Genomic DNA, 23,795 nt, shown 5'->3' with positions numbered 1-23,795 from the left:
TCCATCAGCTACAGATTTAGATAAGTTGTTGCTTTGGGAGATTTTTATGTTTAAATATGAGCAATTGTTATGGTTTTGAAGAACTTGACTTCGTTAGTTTGGCCACATGCTACAAAGCAGTTCTTGCGGTACAGTCTTCTTCCTTCTTTCAGATGGAAGTGCTACTGAAATAGGAACAACTAAAAAAGCTTCAAAGCCAAAGAAGAAGCATTCGTACAAGACCATTGAGCAGAACATAGACAACCTCAATATCTCCGAAGCAGATCGAAAGTGTGAGGTAAGGAAGTGTCTGAGTGTGGTCTCTGACTCATTCAGTACCTCCGGCTGAGACTAGGCAGGGCCCAGCCTCCCTTGCTGGTCTATGCTGGCTTAAGCCTCCAGGGAGTAAAATATTTAGCTGGCATCTCTGCATTATTGTCCCTTAGCTTTATAATGCATACTGAAGGTGGCAAGCCTCAGTAGTTCAGAATTATTGAGTAGAAAGAGGATTCTGATAAAAAAAACTGAATTTTACTTCTAAGTATGTGCAGTGGCATTGACGATAGCTAACATTTACTGTACACACCCTGGGTGCCGTGTTCCTCCCTAGACCTGTCCTCACAACATCCACGTTCACTCTTAAAGAGGTGACTGAGGCACAGGGCTCTTTGGTAATGGGACTGAGAGGATACCTGTGGTGAGAGAGCTAGGCTTTGAAGCCAAGTGTCTCTAAATGGCCTTGCTGTTTAGCAAATCCTAAATAGTATGCTTAAAGAAATAGTTTTGGATGACATATTTGTGGTTAGAACCATTAATTTAAACAAATGGTGTTGCTCCAAAGAAATTGTTGTTGGAATGCTGCCGTTACCAGCGTTGTTCCAGGTCTGGGAGCATAGCCGAGCATGTGTGGCTCCCTGAGTTTTATCCCCAGCAAAACAAACAAAAACCTTTTTGTTTCAGCAACCATTTTTATTTTTGTTATCTTTGAACCTTTCTGGGAGTGTATCTATAAGAAAATTCTGAAACATCCAATTTCAATTGTCCTCAAGAATGGTTATAAGTTGGGGCTGGGGATGTGGCTCAAGTGGTAGCGCGCTCGCCTGGCATGCGTGCGGCCCGGGTTCGATCCTCAGCACCACATACAAAAAAACAAAGATGTTGTGTCCACCAATGACTAAAAAATAAATATTAAAATTCTCTCTCTCACTCTCTCTTTAAAAAAAAAAAAGAATGGTTATAAGTTTACTTTCCCACCAGCAGTGGCCTGGGCTTCTTCTGTCTCTACCTTTACAGCGCTCATAAATGGTAGTTAATGTTACAAGACGGGGAAGGGGCTGAGCTCTGGGCTACCCTGCTCTCAGGACTTCTGAGAGCTGAAGAAATACCCAGTAGGAGGACAATGGAGAGTGTGGTCTCCAAATGAGAAAGTGTTGCCCTTCAGGGAACAGCTCTGACCCAGCAGCAGCCTGAGCCCACTGGTGCGCTTGGAGGGGTCCTCCTGGAAGGGTGCTGTGGGGCCAGTCTCTGGGTTTGGAGGAGGAGCTGGGGCCCAGGACCCAGACCTCTGAGGAGGGCATTGCTGGCCCATGCTAGGAGCTCTGAGGGTATACAGTAGGCCCGCTCTCTGAGTCTGAGAGACTCCAGATTGGACTCAGCTGCTGCTGTGCCGAATAGCACTGCTGGCACATCAGGTGAACAGGGCTGTTCAAGCCCCGCAGGCTTCCTCTAGCGCCCCCTGTTGGCCGAGCCTGACAGCTGCTGGCAAAGCCAAAATGTTCCAGCCCTGCATGAAAGAGGAGAAAAGGAAGGTCTGTAATAGCTTAGTAACTGTACACAGGCCAGTGTCTTGTGAGCATTTGTGAAATGTTATCCATTGGGGAATTGAGGTGGAAGTGACACAGATTCGTGTTACTATTCTTTTAGTATTTGAGAAAAACAATTGGGGGAGGCGAAGGAAGATACTGAATACAGGTGGTAGTTTTGAAGAGTCTTGCTGCAAACTGGAGCAGAATAAGGGGTGGCAAATTGAAGGAAAAGTAGAGTTAAGAGGTTTGTTTTTAAATGGTTGAGTTAGGTGGGTGCAGTGGCTCAGGAGGTTGAGGCAGAGGATAGCAAGTTCAAAGCTAGCCTCAGCAACTTAGTGAGGCCCTAAGCAGTTTAGCAAGATTCTCTCTCTAAATAAAAAATAAAAGAGGACTGGGGATGTGGCTCAGTGGCTAAAGCACCCCTGGGTTCAATCTCCAAAAAAGAAGAAGAAGAAGAAATATTTCTGTTCAGAGCAGCAGTAGAACCTTGTGACCGGCTCTGTCACAGGGTTTTTGAACCAACAGAATTTGTTGGGATACTATTCTTTCGCACTGGGCATTTTAGAAGTAACTGTTGGGAGCGGTGGTGACTGGTAGTTACCTGTCCAGGTGTCCTGTGTATGAACAGGTGGACACATGTGCCTGTCACCACATGTGATCACCTGGAGCAGATTACATTTAGCCCTCTGACTACACAGAGCCCTTTCTGGGCAACTGGGACTTTAGCTGATCAGTTAGGGAGCCGCTGTACACTTTGATCCCCGTGCACCCTCCTGCAGATGAGCAGGTCCCATGCTGAGTCCTGCTGCTTCTGGCTGCACAGCTGATACTTGAGTGTCCATGTTCTTCCATTCAGGTCGATCCCATGTTTCAGAAGACCGCAGCCTCATTCGACGAGTGCAGCACTGCAGGGGTGTTCCTCTCCTCCCTCCACTGCTGCGACTACAGGAGCGAGCTGCTCTTTCCTTCTGACATCCAGAGCCTCTCCACTGCAGAGCCTCTTGAGTTGCCAGATTTAGGCTGGGTAGAAATGACAGACCTCAAAGGTAAGTCTGAGTTGTGCTTTTCCCCAGGGCCTTCAGCCTTCTCAGGAGCTTCTCCACAGCGGTGCTGAGAGCGCCCATGGCACTCTGATGTCACTTCCTTACGTTACCGTAAGGTGCCTCTGCAATGCCAAATTGGGTGTCCTTTGGGCGGTGCCTGGCGACCCACTCACTGTTCCCCTCCCAGCACGGAGTCTGAACAGTAGCCGTTGCCACTCTGCCCTGTGTGCCCGCACCTCAGGAGCCCACTGTTTGCAGCAAGCTCCCACAGTCACGGGCTCACCCTGGAGTGTGACAGAACGTGAGAAGGGGGCTTAACAGGTATTCTGTCTAGCCAGAGAGGCCCCGTCCTTGTTTATTACCAGTCCAGGGGGTCCCAAGGAGAAGAGGGCATTGGAAATCGTTTCCAGATCCTGTGGCAGTCTAAGAACTGACCTGCCCTGTTACACTGACTTGGCAAGTTTTAATGCCCTTCCCGCTCCCCCCATCCAGGGGTCTCCTGCAGACATAGTGGGGGAGCCGGCTGTGTGCAGGGCAGGCCTTTGCTGGTTTCTATGGGTTGAATGTGGTCGGTCCTCCCTGTTTGGGAAGGGCTTTGCGGCTGGCTCCCCTGTGCTTGTTCTTTCTGTTCTTTGCCTACATTTTACTTAGTTAGTATAACTGCTTTGGACTAACAATCTCTTTTCCTCCTTTATACTCTCAGCTGGGGCTGTGGTGCTCTGGGGTAGGTCATCTGTAACTAGTTTAGTTTGGGACTAAAAATAAGCACCATTACATGATTGTTCATGTACTTGGTGTGTTTTCAAGGGGAAGGGTGGGACTGGGGTTGTGCTCAAAGATAGCGTGCTTGCCTACCATGTGTGAGGCCCTGGGTTCGATCCTCAGCACCACGTAAAAATAAAATTAAGATGTCCACCTATAATTAAAAAATCAGTATTTAAAAAAAAAGAAAAGAGGAAGGGTGTTCGGTTTCCCAACTGAGCTCATTTCATAACCAGACATCTGTGCTTTGGGTTCTCTTCAGCGTTTGACTAACTCCTGGAAGGCAGCGTAGCCTGACCCTGGTCTGGGCATGCACCTGTGCACCTGCTTGCTCCATGGAGTGTGCACCCCCAGAGGCCAGCAGCCAGCCAGCACTGGCACTCCAGCCTCTGCTGGGCAGCAGTGAGGCGACCGCCTCATCCTGCTGTGCCACTCAATGTCATTCCAAAGGGACTGAAGAATGTGCTTGACCCCCTCTAATCCTGATCTCGGTGTCCTCCCCAGCGCCTCTGCAGCAGTGTGTGGAAAATGGCCAGCTCTGCCCTTCCCTGGCTGGGTTCCAGTTCACAAAGTGGGACAGCGAGACACATAATGAGGTATGGTCAGCTGTGGGGCTTCGAGGGCTCTGGGCGTGTCTCCAGCACTTGTGGTTTCAGTTAGATGGCCCAAGATTAGTTCTGCCCCGTGGGAACCAAAACTGTGGCATCATTTTTATTTAGCCAGGAGTACAGAAAATATTTCCTTTGGCACTTCTCTAGGGAAAAAAATTGGGGTGGGTCAGGGTGGGGCTGAGAACCCCATGGGACCCTGCTGCAGCTGGGTGAATTCTGGGATCCGCTATACGTTCCCTTGCTGCTCCCTGGAGTGGCCGCCCTGCCATTCATGAATGAGCACTCTTTACTTGATGTGCTCTTGAACGTGGTTGTTCTGTGGCCTCTGGGCTCTCAGGCAGCCGTCAACTCGAGGCATTTCCTGCTCTTTGGGGCTGAGTCCCTTGGCACGCAGTTTCCTGAGAAATGGTCATGTGTACAGCTTCCTCTGTGTATTTTTAGCACGGCTGCCTTTAGCCTACTTACTACAACTTCCAAAGTAAATGATCTCCATGGAAAACTGTTTTTCCAAACACGAGCTGATGGTTGCAGATTCTTGTTTCATGTTTTACAAAATGTGCCCGCAGCAGTACGGCTTTATCCTGCTGCACAGGCTAAACTTCCTCAGTGTTTCTCTCCTGTGAGGACGCTGGCCCCAGGAAGTGGGGTGGGGGCATGCTGGGGAGAAGGCTGGAAATGAGTTTGGGGGTGGGATATCTCCTTTTCCAGGGGTGAATTTGGGTAGCCAGAGGAATGAGGGGAGCTTGAGAGCCCACTTTTGTCCCTGCAGTCTGTGTCAGCCCTGGTAGACAAGTTTAAGAAGAATGACCAGGTATTTGATGTCAATGCTGAGATGGAGGAGAGTGGCTGCGGGGACTTCCTTGATGGGCCCCTGGAGGACAACTTTGATGCCAACGATGAGCCCGAGCACACCTCAACTGGGGACCACGAGGAGCTCCGGAGCTGGAAGGAGCCCTGCCAAGTCCAGAGCTGCCAGTAAGGTCACACCTGGCATTGTGTGTTGGCTAAGCCACTTTGGTTACAAAATCGATGTGCAGGAGTTTGTAAGGATTGGAACGGACAGTGCCCCCTGGCTCTGGGAGCTACTGCCTTGTGTCTGTTGTCACCACCTACATTTTGGGAGCAGATGGGGCACTTCCTTTCTCGTTGCACCTAGGCCAGCTTTTGGCCATGTCACTGTGGATCAGTGACAGGCAGAAGCAGGTATATGTGTTGCTTATGGAAAAAGGCACGCAGAGAGGGATGGGTAGTCACCTTCCAGGTAGGCGACTGGCTGGGCAAGGGAAGGACAGAATAAATACAGCCGTGCCCGTGTGCGAGGGCAGAGGCGAGGAGGAGAGTTGTTGGTAATTTGGACTTGTGATTACCTGAATAAGCATCCTAAGATAAGCCTGTCACGGCGGAGGGCTGTTGGAGGTCCCAGAAGAGCCTGGAGAGACCCCAGGATTAGTGGGAATGGTCCCTCTACTAATTCCTGTGCCTACAACCACATCTTGCCAGCCTGGGGTTGGGGACAGCCAGGTGGAGTATTTGGATGACACCTCAGGGTCCTTCAGTGTGATTCTCTCCGGGGCAAGCATCCCTTTGGGAGCTCTGCTTGCCTGACTGAAGGGTGAGATTTTCCTTGAGTTTGGTTTGTCAATCACAAATAGTTATATTGATAATGTCTCTCAGAACCTGAGTAGAAGTCTGGGGGCTCAACATGTGGCACCTTGAGGCAGAACCACCATCTCCGTCTGTTAGCCTGCTCTTCTGAATTGTGGGGTTGACTCGGCTGAGGCTTGCACTGTTCCTACCCTGTCTTCCCCAAAGTGAGAAGTGATCCACAGGTCAGTGGGATGAGCTCTCAATGTCATTGTCATATGTCAGAGAAAAGCTGTCTCGTTTTCTGAACAGTGAGGTGACATCTGAGGGCCTGAGGGTGATGGGGGCTGCCTGACTCCACTTGGTTTTGGAAGGTGTTTCCTGCTGTATTTGGAACAGCTCTGTTTCTCACATGGTGTCAACAGCACCGAACCTTAGACTGTCCTGCTGAGTGAATGGGGGCAGGAGGCTGTAGCTCTGGTCTGGGTTTTTTCTGTCCTTCAGTCCCCTCCCCTCGGCATGAGGCTGGCCTTTCCCAGGAGCTCATCAGTGTTTGACTGGACTAAATCTGGGCCTGCCATGGAGAGCTGTGTCACGTGGCAACGTCATTGCCTTCTGGAGCTTTTTACTTTTTATCCATAAAATGAAGGGCTGGGACTGGGTGATAATAGTCATATTGGGCATGCCAGTGCCTCACGTGCGTTATTTCATACCATTTATACGATAAATAAAGTGAAGTCCTTCTCAGCCCTGTCACTAGGTCCTGCTGTGCCCATGTTACAGATGAGGACACAGACTCTGAGGTGACATAATGGGGTGGAGCTGGTCACCAGCCGTGCATTTGTCCCATCCTGCTGTACACAGTGAGCTCTGGGTGGCAGGCTCCACTGCAGACCACCTAACAGGGAATCACTGCATCAGACACCTCTCCAGGTGACTTTTGTGCACTCAGGGTGCTGCAGTGTGCCCGGAGGTCTTCAAAGGCCTCCAGTTCAAGCGGCGGGGGCGGGGCTGAATGGTAAACACCTTGTCAGGTGGGATGCCCATGGGTGGCGTGGGTGGCAATAGCTGTGCCCGGAATCAGAAGCAGAGCTTTCTGCACAGCCACTGCCGAGAACTCACCTGTGAAAGCACTGGGTGCCTGTGAGCAGCTCGGTGACCCCTCCTTCTGCACAGTAGGGCTGCGTGCTCTCCAGCTGTCCCCTTTAGGGCGGTGTGCTTGTAGAATGTGTCGACAGTGGCCGCAGACCTAGCCGGTGCTGATCCAGAGCGCGCGTACTGTGTGTGGAAGAGTGAGGCACAGCCAGGCTGGCCCGTGCGCTCCTTCCCAGTGGGAGGAGCCCTTCAGCCTGCTGCTGGTAGGACCGACCAGGGCTGCAGGGAAGGAGACCCAGATGTTGGAGGAGGAGCCAGAAGAGAGTCTTCCTGGAGGGGCTGGAGAAGTTCAGAGGGGCAGGCCTTGAGAAATGGGCAGACCATGGGCTTGGTGGTCAATTGCTGCATGATGAGACCGGGCAGCAGGATGAAGGAATTTTTGAGTGAGTGAGCTCAGGGAACCCTCGGGTCTCTGTGCAGCCGTGGTCCAGACTCTCTGGAAGGGAGCCAAGCTCCCCATAACCTTTGTCTGTAAATATCCAACACCAAAACTAGCAGCAGAATGTCCAGGAGATGCTCCTGAAGCACTTTCTGCCTAGAGTTGATCACACAGCACATTCGTTACTTGATGGCATAAGTGAGGCAGCAGGTTTGTGCAGCACAAACTTATAACTAGACACACTAGACATGTAATTTTTTTAATTTAATTTTTTTTGGGGGGGTACTAGGGCCTGAACCCAGGGCACTTTACCATTGAGCCATATCTGATAACCCTGCCCCCCCTTTTAATATTTATTTTTTAGTTGTGGTTGGACAAAATACCTTTATTTCACATTTTATTTTTACGTGGTGGTAAGGATCAAACCCACGGTCTCGCATATGTGAGGCGAGTGCTCTACTGCTGAGCCACAACCGCAGCCCTCCCTGGCCCTTTTAAATTATTGATTTTTGAGGTAGGGGCTCACTAAGTTACTTAGGGTCTTGCTAAATTGCTGAGGCTAGCCTTGAACTTGCAATCCTCCTGCCTCAGCCTGGGATTACAGGTATGGCCACTGCACCCAGCAAGTTTATTTTAATTTTTTAAATTAAGTTTTAAATACGTGATAAATATGTGAATACAGTTTTCTATATTTTTTAAAGATTATTAATATAAGCTAATGTCCACTTAAAGCTTTTATTCACGTACTCTTCAGGGCTTATTTTAAAAGAGAATGGTTCGATACTAGTGTAAAGCCAGGTCTGAAGCCTCCTGGCTGCCTTTACTGTTAGAGGGCAGTGCGGCAGCACTGAATGCTTCCCGGCCCTACGGAGCCCTGAGAAAGCTCTCTCACATATTTAGTCCTCTTCCAAAGGTGAAAAACCAAACCAGCCCACACTGCCATGTTGGCAGGACACATAGACCCACCCCATACAGCCAAGAGTAAAGCTGTGTGAACTAACAGGTTATGAAGGGGGTCGCCAAAGCTTTTGTGGGGCTAAAAGTAAATTGGAATAACATTTCTTTCATTGTGAGTAGGAGCACAGCAGTGTCTCCTGAACGCTGGTTAATGGTGAAGAATTAACAAACACTGGTCATCTTGCACGGCAGGAAGCCTTGTGTGTGCAAAGACCCCAAGGCAGGTTCAGCGGGCAGATCGGCTCCCTGCTCTGGCATTATGCCAGCTGCATTGTCGTGTATAGAAACTTGATTTCTCTGTACTTCTGTGTGATGGTCTCTCAAAGGAGTAGATTAGCATTTATGAAACTCTTATATAGATACAAATATTAAAAATATGTATATATTATCAAAGTAAGAGAAGCAGAAGCGCTTGAAATAAAACTAAGGGATTGTTAATGATGAAGTGTTTATATTGGACTTAGCCCTAGAAACGCTCATTTGCAGAAAAGTGTGTCTCCAAGGACCTGCTTTGTATGTAAATACAGCATTGTACTGCATGTACTTTTGTTGTGCAAATAGGATTTCATGTGTATTACAGGGAAGAAATGATTTCCCTTGGGGACGGAGACATCCAGACCATGTGCCCTCTTCTCTCCATGAAACCTGGAGAATATTCCTATTTTAGTCCCCGGACCATGAAGATGTGGGCTGGCCCAGATCACTGGCGCTTTAGACCTCGACACAAACGTGCGTACTCCTAGGTGGAACTTCAAGACAAGATGCATAGTAGATGGCAGCCGCTCAGCACTAGCCAAGGAAAGGAAATGTCAAGCACTGTCTTCATTGCCTCCCAACGAGCTGTAGAAATGCACAGAGGAGCCAGCCTCCTGGTTGCAGGCAGCTGGCCTGGCCTGGGATGAAGGGTTCACAGAAAGGGCTGGAGGGAGAGGAGGTGGCTTATGGCCAATTCCTGCACGAGGAACTGGGACTCCATGGGGAGAGTGATTACCATGTCAGGAAAGCTGGGCTTGGGATGTCACTCTGTCTGCTAGTGTTGGCATGACTGCACATAGCAGAATAACCACCAGGCCCTGTGCAGCCCTCAAAGCGCCTGCCAGCCTTCTGTGTTTGGCCTTGTGGATTGGAAGGAACTTAGCATACATTTTGGATGTGTTAACCAAAACATAAATTCTAAGTTTAGGATAGAAATGAGCTGTGTGAGTGAGTATTCTGACTGCAGTTGCAATGTCATTTGCAGATACGATGTCATTTGCAGATGCCATAAGGCTATCTATAGAGTTTGTAAGATGAAATGATTTGGCCACAGGTGACATTGACATCTGTGTTTTCTATAGAAGATGCTGTTTCCCAATCAGAGAACAAGAAGAGGAATTCAAAGAAAGATTTTGAAATGGACTTTGATGATGATATTGATTTTGATGTATACTTTCGAAAAACAAAGGTTTGTGCTGGATTTGCTGGCGTTGTGTTTTCTTAAATTATTATTTGCACTCCTCTTTCTGTTTTTGATGTGATTTTGAAAACTTATTATAAATTTAACTGTTAAATAGTTTCATTCTTCTTTGTTCCTTGAAGGGACTGTTGAGAAATAGACCCAAACTCAGTGGCAGAAAGAATTGAGTTTAGAGTAAAGAGAATAATGTCTATCAAAAACCACTCTTTATACAGAACCAGGGGCTCTGTGATGGTAGATTAATGCTGCCCAGCCCTTCCTAAGCTCCTTTCAAGAAAACCAAAAAGAAACTGGTGTGGTAGTGCACGCCTATAATCCCAGCAATTCCAGAGGCTGAGACAGGAGGATGGCAAGTTCCAGGCCAGCCTCAGCAACTTAGTAAGACCTTGTCTCAAAATGAAAAAAGGGCTGGAGATGTAGTTCAAGGGTAAAAGCATCCCTGGATTCAATCCCCAGTGCCAAAAACCCAAACAAAACAATCACAAAGATATTTGACTGTTATTAAAAATGCCTAAAAACAAGATTTATATATTTTTTAAATTAATAGGCTGCGACTGTTCTGACCAAGTCCACTTTGGAGAACCAGAACTGGAGAGCCACCACTCTTCCTGCAGATTTCCACTACAAGATCGACACGCTGGTCCAGCTGCACCTCAAACCAGGCTTAAGGGTAAGACCACCGTCAGCAGCCTGCAGCCACGGTCAGCATCAAGCCTCCTGAGGGCCCTCAGTGGCCAGTGATGGCTGGGGCAGTTGGCAGTGCCTCAGAGACTGGTGGGTGAGGGGCCTGTGAGGGAGATGCACACCAAAGTCTGGAGATGCCTGCTTAGCTCGAGCGCAGAACAGCGCGTGGGGCGAGCAATGGGGAGTTGTGGCAGGGTTCAGAAATTCTTGTTTCTCGATGCTCTCGTGCTCTTGTTGGAGTTCGGATCTACCCTGCAGGTACTCTGTGCAGTCCACGTTGCCTTGCTCATGGTCCAGGTGTAGCAGCACAGCCATGATGCCACCTGGGGCCACATCCCTAGGAAGTTCCCTGGGGCTACACATTCTGCCCTGACTGTTCCCAGCACCTCTGGACCACCTGGGTTGTGCTTGGCTTTCTCTCCACATTATTTACCTATGGCTTTTCTCACGGTGCTAGTGACAAATGCATGCCCTTGTGGTCAGGGGAACCCAGCAGTGGCCATGTGAAGCTTCATTTCATTTGCCCCTCTGCCCACCTGCATTCCTAATTGTCCTTCTCTAGTGATGTCAGTAGTAGGAGCAGTTTCCTCTCTTTCTTTTGCCTGTTTCTCTACAACCTCAGTGTTACGTATACATGTACGTGTATTTCCCTGAATCCACTGATGTCTCACATTCTGCTTTTATAGACCAGCCATGATGTATTTTTCTTTCTGGTCACTATTGTCCACTCAGCAGAAATGTTCTTACACACACAGAAAGGAGCAGAGTGGTGACAGTGGGGAGGCTGGGGGCGGGGGTTAGCATGCCTCAGGTCCCAGAAGCAACTGGGGTTGAGGTTCAGCAAGGCCCTGTGGACTAGAGGGGTTTGAGGCTGAGCCAAGGTGGGTGCAGTACAGGTCCACCACTGGACGGGACCTCGTGAAGGAACTGGCCATAAGCCACCTCCTCTCCCTCCAGACCTTTTTGTGAAACCTTTTGATAATGGACTAGGCAAGATTTGCTTAAGAAGAAGCATCTAGCTCTTTCCCTGACTGCATCCACTTCCCTGACTGACTCCACTCAGTGGGAAGAGTGGAGAAGAGTGAAGAAGGAAGTCACCATGCTTGAGGACTGTTTGCTGTTTTGTTTTTCTCCATAATTGTTCCTTGTAGAGGAAAGAGCCTGTTCCTGCCCATCCTCAGGAATCTATTCCCTGGTGCAGAGCGACAGGCGATGAAGATCTCCCCTCTTCCCAGCAGAGCCCCCCAGGAAAAGGACTCTTAAGCCCTGGAAGCTTGGCAGGGACAGGCCAGCTGTGCCCAAAGGGGGGTGTTCCAAGTGGAGAAGGACGTAGCAGTTGTGTCATGTGAGGGACAGTGCAAGAAAGTGGGCATTTCTTAACTCAGTAAATATTTTGTCATTTAATATAATTTTTGGATTGTGTAGCAAAAACACTTGAGTTTTTGTGGATGTTTTCAAAGTATAGAATTATACTAAAATATTCAGTGTGCTTTTGTAAACTGAACACACCTCCCCCAGCATTTTTCTCACCTGAGAGACATATATCCCAGCTGAAAACCACTGGTGTAAAGACCAGTGGTTGGGAAGGCTGTAGTCCACTGGTATTTCCAACAAAGGAGGCCCCGTTCTGTGAAGCTCCGGAAGGCTGAGCAAGATCCTGTGGATGCAGTCAGGGAAAGAGCTAGATGCTTCTCGCTGTTGCTGTCTAGGGAGCAGGGTTGCCCTCCGGGGTGGGTCAGGCTGCCTGTGAATTATGATCATATGTTTTCTCTCAGAATTATTCTTTTTTTTTTTTTTTTAATTTGTTCAACTTAGTTGTATATGACACAGAATACATTTCACTTCATCGTACATAAATGGAGTGCAGCATTTAAGTTCTCAGGTTGTGCACGGTGTAGATGCACCATTCATGCAGCCATACCAGGATTATTCTTTCGGAAATCTGCAGGCAGCGTTTCCAACTTTTGTTTTTAGTGAAGAACCTTTTTTTTTTTTTTTTAATAAAATTGTGCAGAAGACATAATTGCAGACCAGAAATGGAGTTCCTCCGATTGGATTGGAGGCTCTGAGCCCTGTGCCCCAGGCTGGCTGTGGCAGTTGAGAGTTGCTGGACTAGGGGACCTGTCAGGGCCCTTCTAGCTCTAGAACCGGGGAATTATAGGAGATGGAGCATGGGATGCAAACTTTATTTCTCCAACCTGGTGCATTAGCTGCCTTTCTAGGACTTGATTTTGAATTTGTTCTTTTTTTAATTTTAGTTACTAAAGATGGCCCCAGGCCAGAAGGCAGAGACTGAGCATTATGAAGAAATTGAAGACTATGATTACAACAACCCTAATGACACCTCCAACTTTTGTCCTGGACTACAGGTAAAGGTGGGGACAGCTCTGTCCTTGCTTCTAAGTGGAGGGTGCTTTCTTCCCATCTCATCACCCGCCACTGTTGTTTGTTTTTTGTTTTGGGCGTTGCTGGGGATGAGACCCAGGGGCTCGTCCATGCTAGGTGGTCCCTCTGCCCCTGAGCTACTCCCTGTCCCCCTCCCTATGTTATATTGGTGAGGGTTACAGATCATGCCTTCAGCGTTCCAGGGTGCTTTCTGTAAAATGAGGTCCTATGTTGGCTGGATGCTACAGGGGCACCGCCGCCATGTGATATTGAACTCTTGCTCTGGGGGTCTTAGGCTGATAAGAGACATGTCCCTAGCAGGGTTTGTGTGAAACAGGAAGGAGCTAGAGGTCTGTCCTGACGTGACCTGCTTCACCACTTCTCGACTAGTTCTTGCCTCCCTCATGAGGAATCTGTTTCAGGGCTGTTTCTATGCCCCAGACATTTCCCCTAAACTTGAAGAGCTTTTTCCTTGTCCAGGCTGCTGACAGTGATTACGAAGAGTCAGATGACTTATGTTCAGGAGACGTTGGGACCTTTGACCACACATCGGATCCCTGCCACACACCTAAGACATCACAAGAAAACGAAGACACTTCTGAAGGCCATGAAGCAGATATCACAACGTATGGGGAGTCCAACCTGGTGGCTGAGCCTCAGAAGGTGAGGCGAAGCAGTTGAGAAGTACATTGTATGTCTGAAATCTACTTAATTTGCTGCTGCTGCTGCTTTTTTTTTTAAGTTGTACATGGACATAATACCTTATTTTATTTTTGGTTTTTTTTGGTGGTGCTGGAGATTGAACCCAGGGCCTTGTGCATGCAAGGCAAACACTCTACCAACTGAGCTGTATCCCCACCATCTTTTATATATATATATATATGTTGTAGATGAACACAATACTTTTATTTATTTTTTTAATAGTGCTGAGGATCGAACCCAGTGCTCTACCACTGAGCAACACCCCCATCTCCTAATTTGCTTCTTTACGTGAATCACATCAGCCTGAGCTTGATTTTTTTTTTTTTTTTTTTTCCCCATTTTCATTTACAACCTGTGACTCTCTGAATAACAGAGTCTTTAAGGTCCTAAGGAGTAAGCTGGTGCCAAATAGGTTTCTCCAACGTTCTTTTCTCTAAAATCCTTTTATTTAATTGATTTCTAATATTTATTTACTTTTACTTTGTTGTTGTTTGTGTCTGTGGTACTGGGGTGGGACCCGGGGCCAATGCCCTGCCATTGAGCCATGCCCCAGTTTCTCAAGTCTAGTAAGCTGATCACCCAGTGGAGCATGTGAGTGAAGGCTGCAGACTGCACATGCAGGGGGATAGTTGTGTGGACCCTAAAGTCTTGTCACCTCTTGTCACATTAAATTAAATCACCCCATGCTGTGCTCTTATCTGGGGGAGGGGGGGGCTGGCTTGTGTATCTGTTAATTCCTGACCCACGTGTCTCTGAACTGGAATTACAGGTTAGTGGTAATGTAGATTAGTCTTTTTTAATTTTTTTAATGCTTTGAGATTGACTGTTTTTATTTTTTGGCGGGGATGGGTATCTGGGATTGAACTCAGGGGCACTTGGCCACTGGGCCACATCTTCAGCCCTACTTTTTATTTTATTTAGAGATAGGTTCTCACTGAGTTGCTTAGCACCTTGCCTTGCTGAGGCTGGCTTTGAACTTGTGATCCTCCTGCCTCAGCTTCCTGAGCCGCTGGGATTATAGGCGTGCCCCACTGCACCCTGCTCTTTTTTTTCTTTTTCTATCAGAGCCGTATAGTTACACATAGTGTTGGGTTCATCCCTACAAAATTATATGTGCATGATAATGGATTTTAATTCGTGATCCTTCCCTTTTCCTTCCCCCAATGTAGATTAGCCTTTTGTTTATTTGTTTTTCTTTTATTGGGGTAAAATTGAAGAACAATAAATGCACATATTTAAAGTATGCAGTTTGATCAGTTTTGACATGTATATAACCAATATAATCAATATAAAAAGCATTTCCATTATTTTTTTAAAATTTGAAATCATGTGGACTGTTTCTTGCATGATTTATTACATTAAAAATCAATCACTTTAGGATCTATAGTACCCCACCCCCACATGTCAACTATTTCAAAATTAAATGGCACACTTATATATATATCTAAGAGGTCAAGGAAGAAAACGTAAGAAAAGTCAATAAAAAGTGCTTTGAAGTAAGTGATAATTAAGGCTTAAAATATAAGTATTTCTGGGATGAAACGGTACTCAGATGAACATTTGTAATTTAAAGTACTTGTATAAAAAGCTAGAATAACAGTCAAATTATTTTCAAATTATGTAATAGAAAGGAAAAAATAAGAATAGGAACTGGGGCTGAAACTCAGTGGCAGAGTGCTTGCCCAGCACATGTGAGGCACTGGGTTCCATCCTCAGCACCACATAGAAATAAATGAGTAAAACTAAGTATTTAAAAAGAAAAAAGAATAGGAACAGAAATATAAGGAATAGAGAAGAAATAATACAGCTAAAATTTGATAAAAATCAAACAAGTCTAATTAAGAAAAAAGCAAAAACATAAAAATTTATACCAACGGAAAGGGAGCTTTCAAAATAACCTATAGATGCTAAAAATATGTTAAGGTAATATTACTATTGCATGCCAGCATATGTGATAGCTTAGGTAACATGGTCTGTGTTAGAGAGGGATCCGTGTGCTGCTGAGAAGAAAGTGTATTTAGTCATTGATGGATGAAATAGTCCACATATCTGTTAAGTCTAAATTATCAATTGTATTTTTTACTTATATAACTTCTTTATTTAGTTTTTGGAGGATCTATCCAGTGGTGACAGAGGCATGTTAAAGTCACCCAGTATTATTGTTTTGTGGTCCATTTGATTCTTGAGATTGAGAAGGGTTTGTGTTTATATGTATGTAGATGCTCCATTGTTTGGGGCATAAATATTTACAATTGTTATGTCTTGTTGATGTATAATTCCCGTAAGCAGTATGAAATGTCCTTCTTTGTCCCCTCTGGTTAAATTTGGCTTGAAGTCCACTTATGTGATGTGAGGATAGAGACCCTGCCTGTTTACGAAGTCCATGTGAGTGATAGGGTTTTTCCCTTCTTTCACCTTTAGTTTTTGCCTATGAGGGGAGTCTCTTGAAGACAGCATATTGTTGGGTCTTTTTTTTTTTTTCCTAAACCTAACTCTAACAAGGTTATACTCTTTAAATATTTTTTAGTTGTAAATGGACACAATACATTGTTAGTTTTATGTGGTGGAGAGGATCAAACCCAGTGCCTCACAAGTACCAGGCAAGTGCCCTACCACTGAGCTGCAGCCCCAGTCCTGGATCTTTTTTTAATCCAATCTTCCAGTCTGTGTCTTTCGATGGATGAGTTTGGGCCATTAAAATTTAAGGTTATGGGCTGGGGTGGTGGCTCAGCGGTAGAGTGCTCGCCTAGTATGCATGAGGCACTGGGTTCTATCCTCGGCACCACATAAAAACAAACTAATGTATCCACCTAAAAACTAAAGATACATAAATAAATAAATATTTTTTAAAAATTTAAGGTTATGATTGCAATATGATTTATATTCCTGGTCATTGGGTTTATTTCTAGTTTTTGTTTTTAATTAGTTTCTCCTGTGGTTGATTGTTTCTTTAGTGTAGTTCTTCCCTTTGCTGGTTTTCACTGTTTTTTTTTTTACTTCATCTTCATGAAATATTTTGTTGAGAATGTTATGTAGTGCAGGCTTCTTAGTTGCAAATTCTTTTGATTTTTGTTTACCATGGAAAGTTTTAGTTCATCTTTAAATCTGAAGCCTTATTTTGCTGGATATAGAATTCCTAGTTGGCATTCATTTTCTTTCAGAGCTTGGTATATGTTATTCCAGGACCTCCTAGCTTTGAGGGTCTGGGTTGAGAATCAGCTGAGATATGAATTGGTTCCCCCATTGTAAAGGGTTTCCCCCATTGTAGGATTGTACATTTCCTTTGGTTTGTGTCTCCACGTCTTCATCTATCCCCATAAATCTTAAATTTGGTCTTTTCATGTTATCCCATAGTTCTTGGAAGTTCTGTTCATGGTTTCTTAACATCTTCTCTCTGTGGTCAATTCTGTTTTCAAGATTACATATTTTGTCTTCATTGCCTGAGGTTCTGTCTTCCAGTGGTCTAGTCTGTTGGTAATGCTCTCTATTGAATTTTTAATTTGGCTTATGGTTTTCTTCATTTCAAGGATTTCTGCCTTTTTTGTTTTTTGGGGATTTTTTTTTTTTTTTTTTTCACAATCTTTGCCTTTTTACTGAAGTGATCTTTCTCTTCCTGTATTTTCTCTCTGATTTCATTTCTTATACCATCCTTTACCTTGCGGACCAGTTTAACTCTATACATTGTAAACTCCTTCCCTGACATTTCTTCCACAGTGATGTCAATGGATTTTGTTATTGGAGTATCTTGGTTTGTTTGAGGTGATTTGTTCCCTTGCTTTATCATGTTGTTTATGTGTCTACCCATGTAGATTAGTCTTGATTGAAAAGAATTTGGCTTTGACTTGAGGGACTGGGTCTTACCGTGTCCAAAGAGGACTCTATAACTAGGCAAAACTGGATTCCTGCTTTATTTGAACACCAGACTTGGTGGGTTTTTTTTTTTTTTTTTTTTCTTGGCTGGGGGTGGGTGGGGTGGTACCAGGGATTGAATTCAGGGGCACTCGACCACTGAGCCACATCCCCAGCCCTATTTTGTATTTTATTTAGAGACAGGGTCTTGCTGAGTTGCTTAGCACCTCGCTTTTGCTGTGGCTGGTTTTGAACTCATGATCCTCCTGTCTCAGCCTCCCGAGCCGCTGGAATTACAGGTGTACACCACCATGCCTGGCTATAAGACTTATTTTTGCAGTAAACTGATAGTAAATTTGTCCCCCCACATTCCCTGCAGTAGTAGGGATTGAGCCCAGGGGTGCTCTGCCACAGAGCTACACCCTCAGCCCTTTTTATTTTTTGAGATAGGGTTTCACTAAATTGACCAGGTTTGGCCTAGTATTTATTTGCAATCCTGCCTCAGCCTCCCAAGAAACTGGGATTACAGGCATATTCTACTGTGCCCAGCTTATAAATGTGTTTACCTTCTGCTTAGTTTTACTTTGTCATGTGCTTATTTCAGGTAAATAAAATTGAAATTCATTATGCCAAGACTGCCAAAAAGATGGACATGAAGAAGTTGAAGCAGAACATGTGGCGTTTGCTGACAGAGTTCTCCAGTAAGGAGGCAGACGCAGAGGTAACAGTGCTCCGTGGCTCTCTAGGAGCCCAGCCTATGGGCAGGAGGGCTGACATCTGTGGCTCCAGGATGCTTGGGAGTGGTCAGTGGTTTCACGGCAGAGATGCACTGAGAGCACAGGGAAGACGTCACACCTGTGAATAAAGTGGACCCACAAAAGACAGTTCAGAGGGCAAGCTGGCCCCTGGGATGTGGCTGTCACATAGCAGCTGTGTAGCCATTGACCAGTGCTGCCAAGATGAGCAAATGAGCATCCATTCACTGCTGGCAGCAATTTAGGTTAAAATGTGACCTTTTGGGAGGATAAATCATAACCATATTTCAGGTGCTATTCAATATTTTGATCTAATACTTTTTTAAGTTGCAGATGGACATAATACCCTTATTTTATTTATTTATTTTTTTAATGTGGTGCTGAAGATCAAACCCAGTGCCTCACAAATGATAGGCAAGAGCTCTACCACTGAGCCACAGCCCCATCCCTGATCTTATACTTCTGATTTAGGGAATGTATTCTTGGTGGGAAAGTAGTAGAAAAATAATTATGTTGTCAGATTCTGTTTCTCCTTGAGACCAAGTTGAAGCCTTGATTAACTTGGTCCAGGTCAGTTTAACTCTCAGCTGGACTGCTTTCCTCCGCTTCTGGATCTTGCTTGCTCAGGTAATATTCTGAACCCTACGAATTCAGCCTCCTTTTCATACCTTCTCCTTGCTGAGAAGTGAAAAATGTATGTAGTTGTGAATATATCCAAAAGTTTCACTGTGTTAGTCAGTTTTTCACCATTGTAACAGATGCCTGAGATGATCAACTTGTGAAGACACAGGTTTTCTTTTGACTCACAGTTTTAGAGGTTCTGTCCATGGTGGGTTGGCCCCATTGCTTTGGGCCATGGTGGTGTATCAGGGCCAGACACATGGTGGAGCAGACCTCTCATTTTGTGGCTGGAATGTGAACAAGAGAAAGAATAGGGCTTAGGATTCCAGTGTCCTTCAAAGGCATGTCCTAAAGTCCTGAAGGTCTCCCACTAGCCCCCCTCTGAAAGTCTCCACCATCTCCAGTAGACTGAACCTGGGAATATTAACATTTTGACCTTGGGTGAACATTAAGATCCAAACTATGGCTGGGCACGGTGGTGCACACCTGTAATCCCAGCAACTTGGGAGGCTGAGGCAGGAGGATCTTCAAGGCAGCCTGGGCAACTTAGAGAGACCCTGTCTGAAAATGAGAAATAAAAAGGGCTGGGGATGTGGCTCAGTGATAGAGTATGAGTTCTTGGACTCCATACCCCACCGTATCACAAAAATTAAAAAAAAAAAAAGAAAGTGAGCCAGCCTTCAACGCCTGATCTCTAAATATGCTTCTTCTGTCAGGCAAACCATAGTGAAACCAGAAAGGAAGAGGCCTTAGTAGAAGTGGCTAACAAGAAGATGCTGAGCGGGCTCACAAGGGACCTGCAGAAAAGGTGTGTGCTGGCAAACTTGGGGGTCCACAGGGGCTGAGTGCTTGGTGGAGCAGTTTGTGGAAGGCCCTCTGCTCACAGCCTGCCGTGGGTGTTTCTCCATAGCAGCTGCTGCGTCCGCTCCACGTTGGAAACCAACATTAAAAGCCCCTTCTCCTTGCCAGTGGCTGGAGTGCGACAGAAGATATTTTATTTCCAAATACAAAACTAGAAAACCTGCTTCTACGATGCAGTTGACATGTTTCTGGGTCTCGGTAGTGTTGTCATCGTATCTGTCTGTCGTTCCTACCCACAGAGAGCAGGGACCAACTAAACACTGCCCCTCTTTTCCAGCCTGCCTCCCCTCATGGCCCAGAACCTCTCTATACCTCTGGCCTTTGCCTGCCTCCTGCACTTAGCCAATGAGAAGGTAGGTCACCCGGCGCAGTACGGAGAGCCTGAGTGTGCTGTTTCTGTGACGCGGAGGCGGGGTGGGGGGCTGTTCGTGAGCTCTCCCATGAGCAACGGTCGGGGATCCTGATTACACCGCACCTTCAATTCAGAGGATTAACCAGACACCTGAATCCACACAAAAGACCATCGGATTTGACCTGCAGTGGAAACAGTGCTGAGGGCACAAATGGGGAAGTCTTGTGATGAAATCATGACCAGTCCCTGTCCCCGGGAACATGAACGCTTTGTCCTTCACTGGGCGTTAAACACTTCAAAAGCCAGCCCCTCTCAAAACCAGAGTCAGGACATGTGAAAGACATAGCAGGAACACGGTGATAGTGACAGGAAGCCACCACAGGAAGGGGCAAACATGGGGGAATGGCCAGGAGAGTGGAGCCGAGAACAGCGAGGAGGCCTGGGAAGGAGCTCTCTGTCACGAGCAGGGGGTTCTCGGGTGCCCCTGGCTCAGCGTGGCAGGCTCCTGGTTGTGCCACACTGGCTGCAGCTAGACAGCTGGGGAGTCGAGAGCAGAGGGTGCCATCTTCTCAAGCCCACAGCTTGGGCACTGCTGGACCCTTGGCATCCTGGTCCCCTGCCAGCTGGTCCACACCCATGAATTTTGGCATGGCCAGGGCTATAGGCTGGGCCATGGCATGTGGGGTGACACCACTCCTGGGCTGGGGTGCCACGGGTGTCCTCATGTCCCACCACCTCAGCCTCTAAACCTCCTTTAGGATAGTGCCCTGCCCAAGGGAGTGGTGGACCCTGGAGGGTGATGCTGGTCAGAACACTGAAGTGTGATTGGGAGGGGCCGTTAGAGTTTAGTGGAATGACAGCACAAGTGGGGTGTAGAGGAGGCACCCAAGCTATCCTGCATGCCACCATGTGACCTTTGGCCTCGTGAAATGAGCCTCAAGGATTGGCTCCAAGCCCAGGCCGGAGAGAGCTCCCCTTTAGGGTCAGGGTGCCTGGTAGTGCAGCTGCCCCCACCCCAGGTGCACCGCCACTGGGAGTCTGGGCCTGTTTTTCTCTTGCCCATTCCTAAGCTCACGACCTCACTGAAGAGGACACTATCCAGCTGACAGAGCTAGTTGTGGTTTCAAGTGGAGAACCGGAAAAGCTCAGGAGAGCCTGCGCTAGATCTGAGCCCCACTTGTCTCCAGGGCTGACCAGCAGCGCTGCCTGATGCTCCATAGCCACTGAGCTGGGTGCAGGGTACACACCCATGAATGATCTTAGAGACTTGGGAGGCTGAAGTGGGTGGATCTTCAAGGCCAGGCTAGGCAACTTGGTGAGACCCTGACTCAAACCACAGAAAGGGCTGGGGATGTAGCTCAGTGGTAGAACACCCCTGGGTTCAGTCTCCCACACTTCAGAAACAAAACAAAACTGAGGCCTGAACAGAAGAACCCAGCTTAGCTCCCAAGAGGGACTGGTGACGCACCCAGCCCCTGTGGATGGCCATCACCCAGGGAGCATTGCACTCCCATGGCTGCTGGGTGGGAATACAGCAGATGGCAACTGGTTCTGTGGAGAGGTGCTGTGTCCTCTTCAGAAGCCTGTGAAGGGAAGGGTGGCAGTCACACTGGACCTGCCCCAGATTGTGGGAGGTGCTCTGGGAAGTTCTCCTTGTGGTCCTGATACATTCTGAGCTATCTAATGTCAGATGGATGCTTGTGAAGTAAACAACAGATACACAGTTACCATTTCCCTAGTAAGAAATCTGCATGTGGCTCTGAGGAGGATTCCCCATCTGAGGGCAGCAAGCCACTTGTCTGACATTGAAAAGCATCATGGCTGGGCTGGGCTGGTCAGGCGGGGCTAGAGTCTCATCCTGCCTATCTCTTTGGAGGGAAGCACCTGCGGATCTACTGGATGTGTCCTTCCAGCACCCAGGATCCTAGAGCAGAGGGTGCCTCCCAGGCCCAGAAACCCTTCTGAGTCCCATTAAAAAGCTTAGCAGCCTCCAGTCCCCACTGCTCAGGAGGCTGAGCGGGGAGGCTAGCTTGAGCTCAGGAGTTTGAGGCCAATTGGGCAACATAGTGAGACTCCATCTCAAAAACACAAGAGTGTTACTGATTTCACCCAATTGCCCCAGTCCAAGGATCAGTCCTAGGCTGAGCGTCTGCCCAGAAATCTGCCCTTCCCTGGAGAGCAGCTTTACGGCAGGCAGCACTTCTGACTGGGTCGCTGCAGCCCCCCACTGCTCTGCCCCCAGCTCTGCTCCCTCCCCAGGCTTTGTGCAGTGTGCTGTGGCCAAGTCTCCAGGGCCCCAGTGCGCTCAGCATTTGAAATTTGGCTGTGACCTGAGGCTCTTGCTGGGGCCTGGCTTTGGACTTTTGAGATTAAGTTTGTAACATTGGCGGTGACATTTACGACGGTAGTCCGTAGGGTCTGTGATAACTCAGAGCTTAGAGATACCAGAGGAACATTCTCAAAACCCTTCACAGCAGAAGGGTTTTTCACCTTGGCTGTTCTCTAGCCTTTCTGCCTCTGGACTCTTCATCCACCACCCTGGTAAAGCCTCCCCTCAGACACACAGTGTGGTGGGGCTCGGGGTGCGGGGATGGACTGGGCCCTCTGCCTCCAGGGCTGGCTGGTGGGCTTAACCTGAGTGACTTGCAGATGCTGAGCTGAGATCCTGCAAGGTGTGATCTAAGCTCCGCATCTTAGTGCACAGGGGCAGGGATGTTAGTGACATTAGGTAGGAAAGGCTTTGGACAGTTATTTAGGCCTGAGGGAAAAGCTATCTGGGATGCAGGTGAGAGAAGGTAGGTGATGGGTGGGAGGAGAGTTGGGGTGGCCTGTGCAGACGGGAGCAGGATGGCTGCCACGACTGAGGCAGAGACGGATTATGCGGCAGTGGGTGCTGGAGGAGGTGCAGGTGGCATGTCATGTATCCTGGTGGCCTCCCTTCTGCTTCCCTCGGCTCCTTCAAGGTGCGTAGCCCAGATCATGGGCCCTTTGCAGTGATGGTGTTGCAGGAACCAGAGCCAGAGAAGGCTGGCTTTCTGCTTTATCCCCTGCAGGTGGTAAGGACCAAGAACCAACTTGATCATGCAAGTTACACTTGCCGTGGTTTAATTGTCCTCTGAATGTGGGACAGACCTTGTTCTTTGTAATCACTATCTTGTCACTGCAATTAGAATTTATTTCATGATTCTTTATTCTCAGTATACCAACATCTGGCTTGATCTTCCCTCAGAACCTGAAGCTAGAAGGAACAGAGGATCTTTCTGATGTTCTTGTGAGGCAAGGAGACTAAGTGCCCTGTGGAGGTGGCAGCTGGAGGCCCATCAACCCCTCGGTGGCCAGGACATCTCCACTCCAGTGGAGGAAGATGCCAGGGTTTGTACCAAGCTGGAGCCAAATCTGCTCTTTATGTCCGTGTGTAGTTTTAGTCTCCTAAATTGGTCTGTGATCTTCCACACTTTACTCTTGTAGAAAATTATTTTCCAGTAGGCACTCAATGTTGTCCCTGAAGAGCTGCCTAATCTGTGTACATAGAACACATCAGATATACACTTATAAATGTATATACGATGTTTAAAAATAAAATCATTCTCGCAAAATGTGCCCTAGATATTTGACATCAGCATGGGACCTGGCATTACCCACGGGGGATGCTCCCGGTGGTCCAGCCACCCACATTTTGGTGTGAGGCAGGAGCGCTGAAGGACAGGCCAGGTGGCCTGGAGGAAAGATGAGGTTGATGTTTAAAATCATGACTCTACTAAAAGATGGTGGCAGTGGTTGATGACAGCTGGGTGCCCACTGACCCCTTCTGTGGACCCCTCACTTGGCTTCTCTGCATCCCTGTGGGAAAGAGAC

General features: G+C 47.3%; 1 protein-coding gene across 6 annotated transcripts in view; it reads left to right on the top strand.

The window, feature by feature from the left end:
* Ncaph (non-SMC condensin I complex subunit H) overlaps nt 1-23,536 on the top strand; it is a 37,573-nt gene extending 14,037 nt beyond the window's left edge. For 4 of the 6 annotated variants that reach the window (XM_071601891.1, XM_071601890.1, XM_071601888.1 and 1 more), the window contains exons 6-18: nt 153-277; nt 2,641-2,830; nt 4,094-4,185; nt 4,970-5,175; nt 8,856-9,004; nt 9,613-9,719; nt 10,279-10,401; nt 12,674-12,784; nt 13,281-13,463; nt 17,956-18,072; nt 19,444-19,535; nt 19,866-19,941; nt 23,139-23,536. In XM_071601891.1, coding sequence (XP_071457992.1) covers nt 153-277; nt 2,641-2,830; nt 4,094-4,185; nt 4,970-5,175; nt 8,856-9,004; nt 9,613-9,719; nt 10,279-10,401; nt 12,674-12,784; nt 13,281-13,463; nt 17,956-18,072; nt 19,444-19,535; nt 19,866-19,941; nt 23,139-23,204 — 1,637 coding nt within the window. In that variant the 3' untranslated portion in view covers nt 23,205-23,536. The remainder of the gene's footprint in view (nt 1-152; nt 278-2,640; nt 2,831-4,093; nt 4,186-4,969; nt 5,176-8,855; nt 9,005-9,612; nt 9,720-10,278; nt 10,402-12,673; nt 12,785-13,280; nt 13,464-17,955; nt 18,073-19,443; nt 19,536-19,865; nt 19,942-23,138) is intronic. The other 2 variants (XM_071601887.1, XM_027919770.2) reach the window with 1 other exon arrangement.
* Nucleotides 23,537-23,795: the final 259 nt, after the last annotated feature.

The sequence above is a fragment of the Marmota flaviventris genome, chromosome 14 (genome assembly GCF_047511675.1).
Source record: "Marmota flaviventris isolate mMarFla1 chromosome 14, mMarFla1.hap1, whole genome shotgun sequence".
Taxonomy (NCBI): domain Eukaryota; kingdom Metazoa; phylum Chordata; class Mammalia; order Rodentia; family Sciuridae; genus Marmota; species Marmota flaviventris.
The sequence above is the reverse complement of the archived record's forward strand: the minus strand, read 5'-3'. Positions and strand labels throughout refer to the sequence as shown.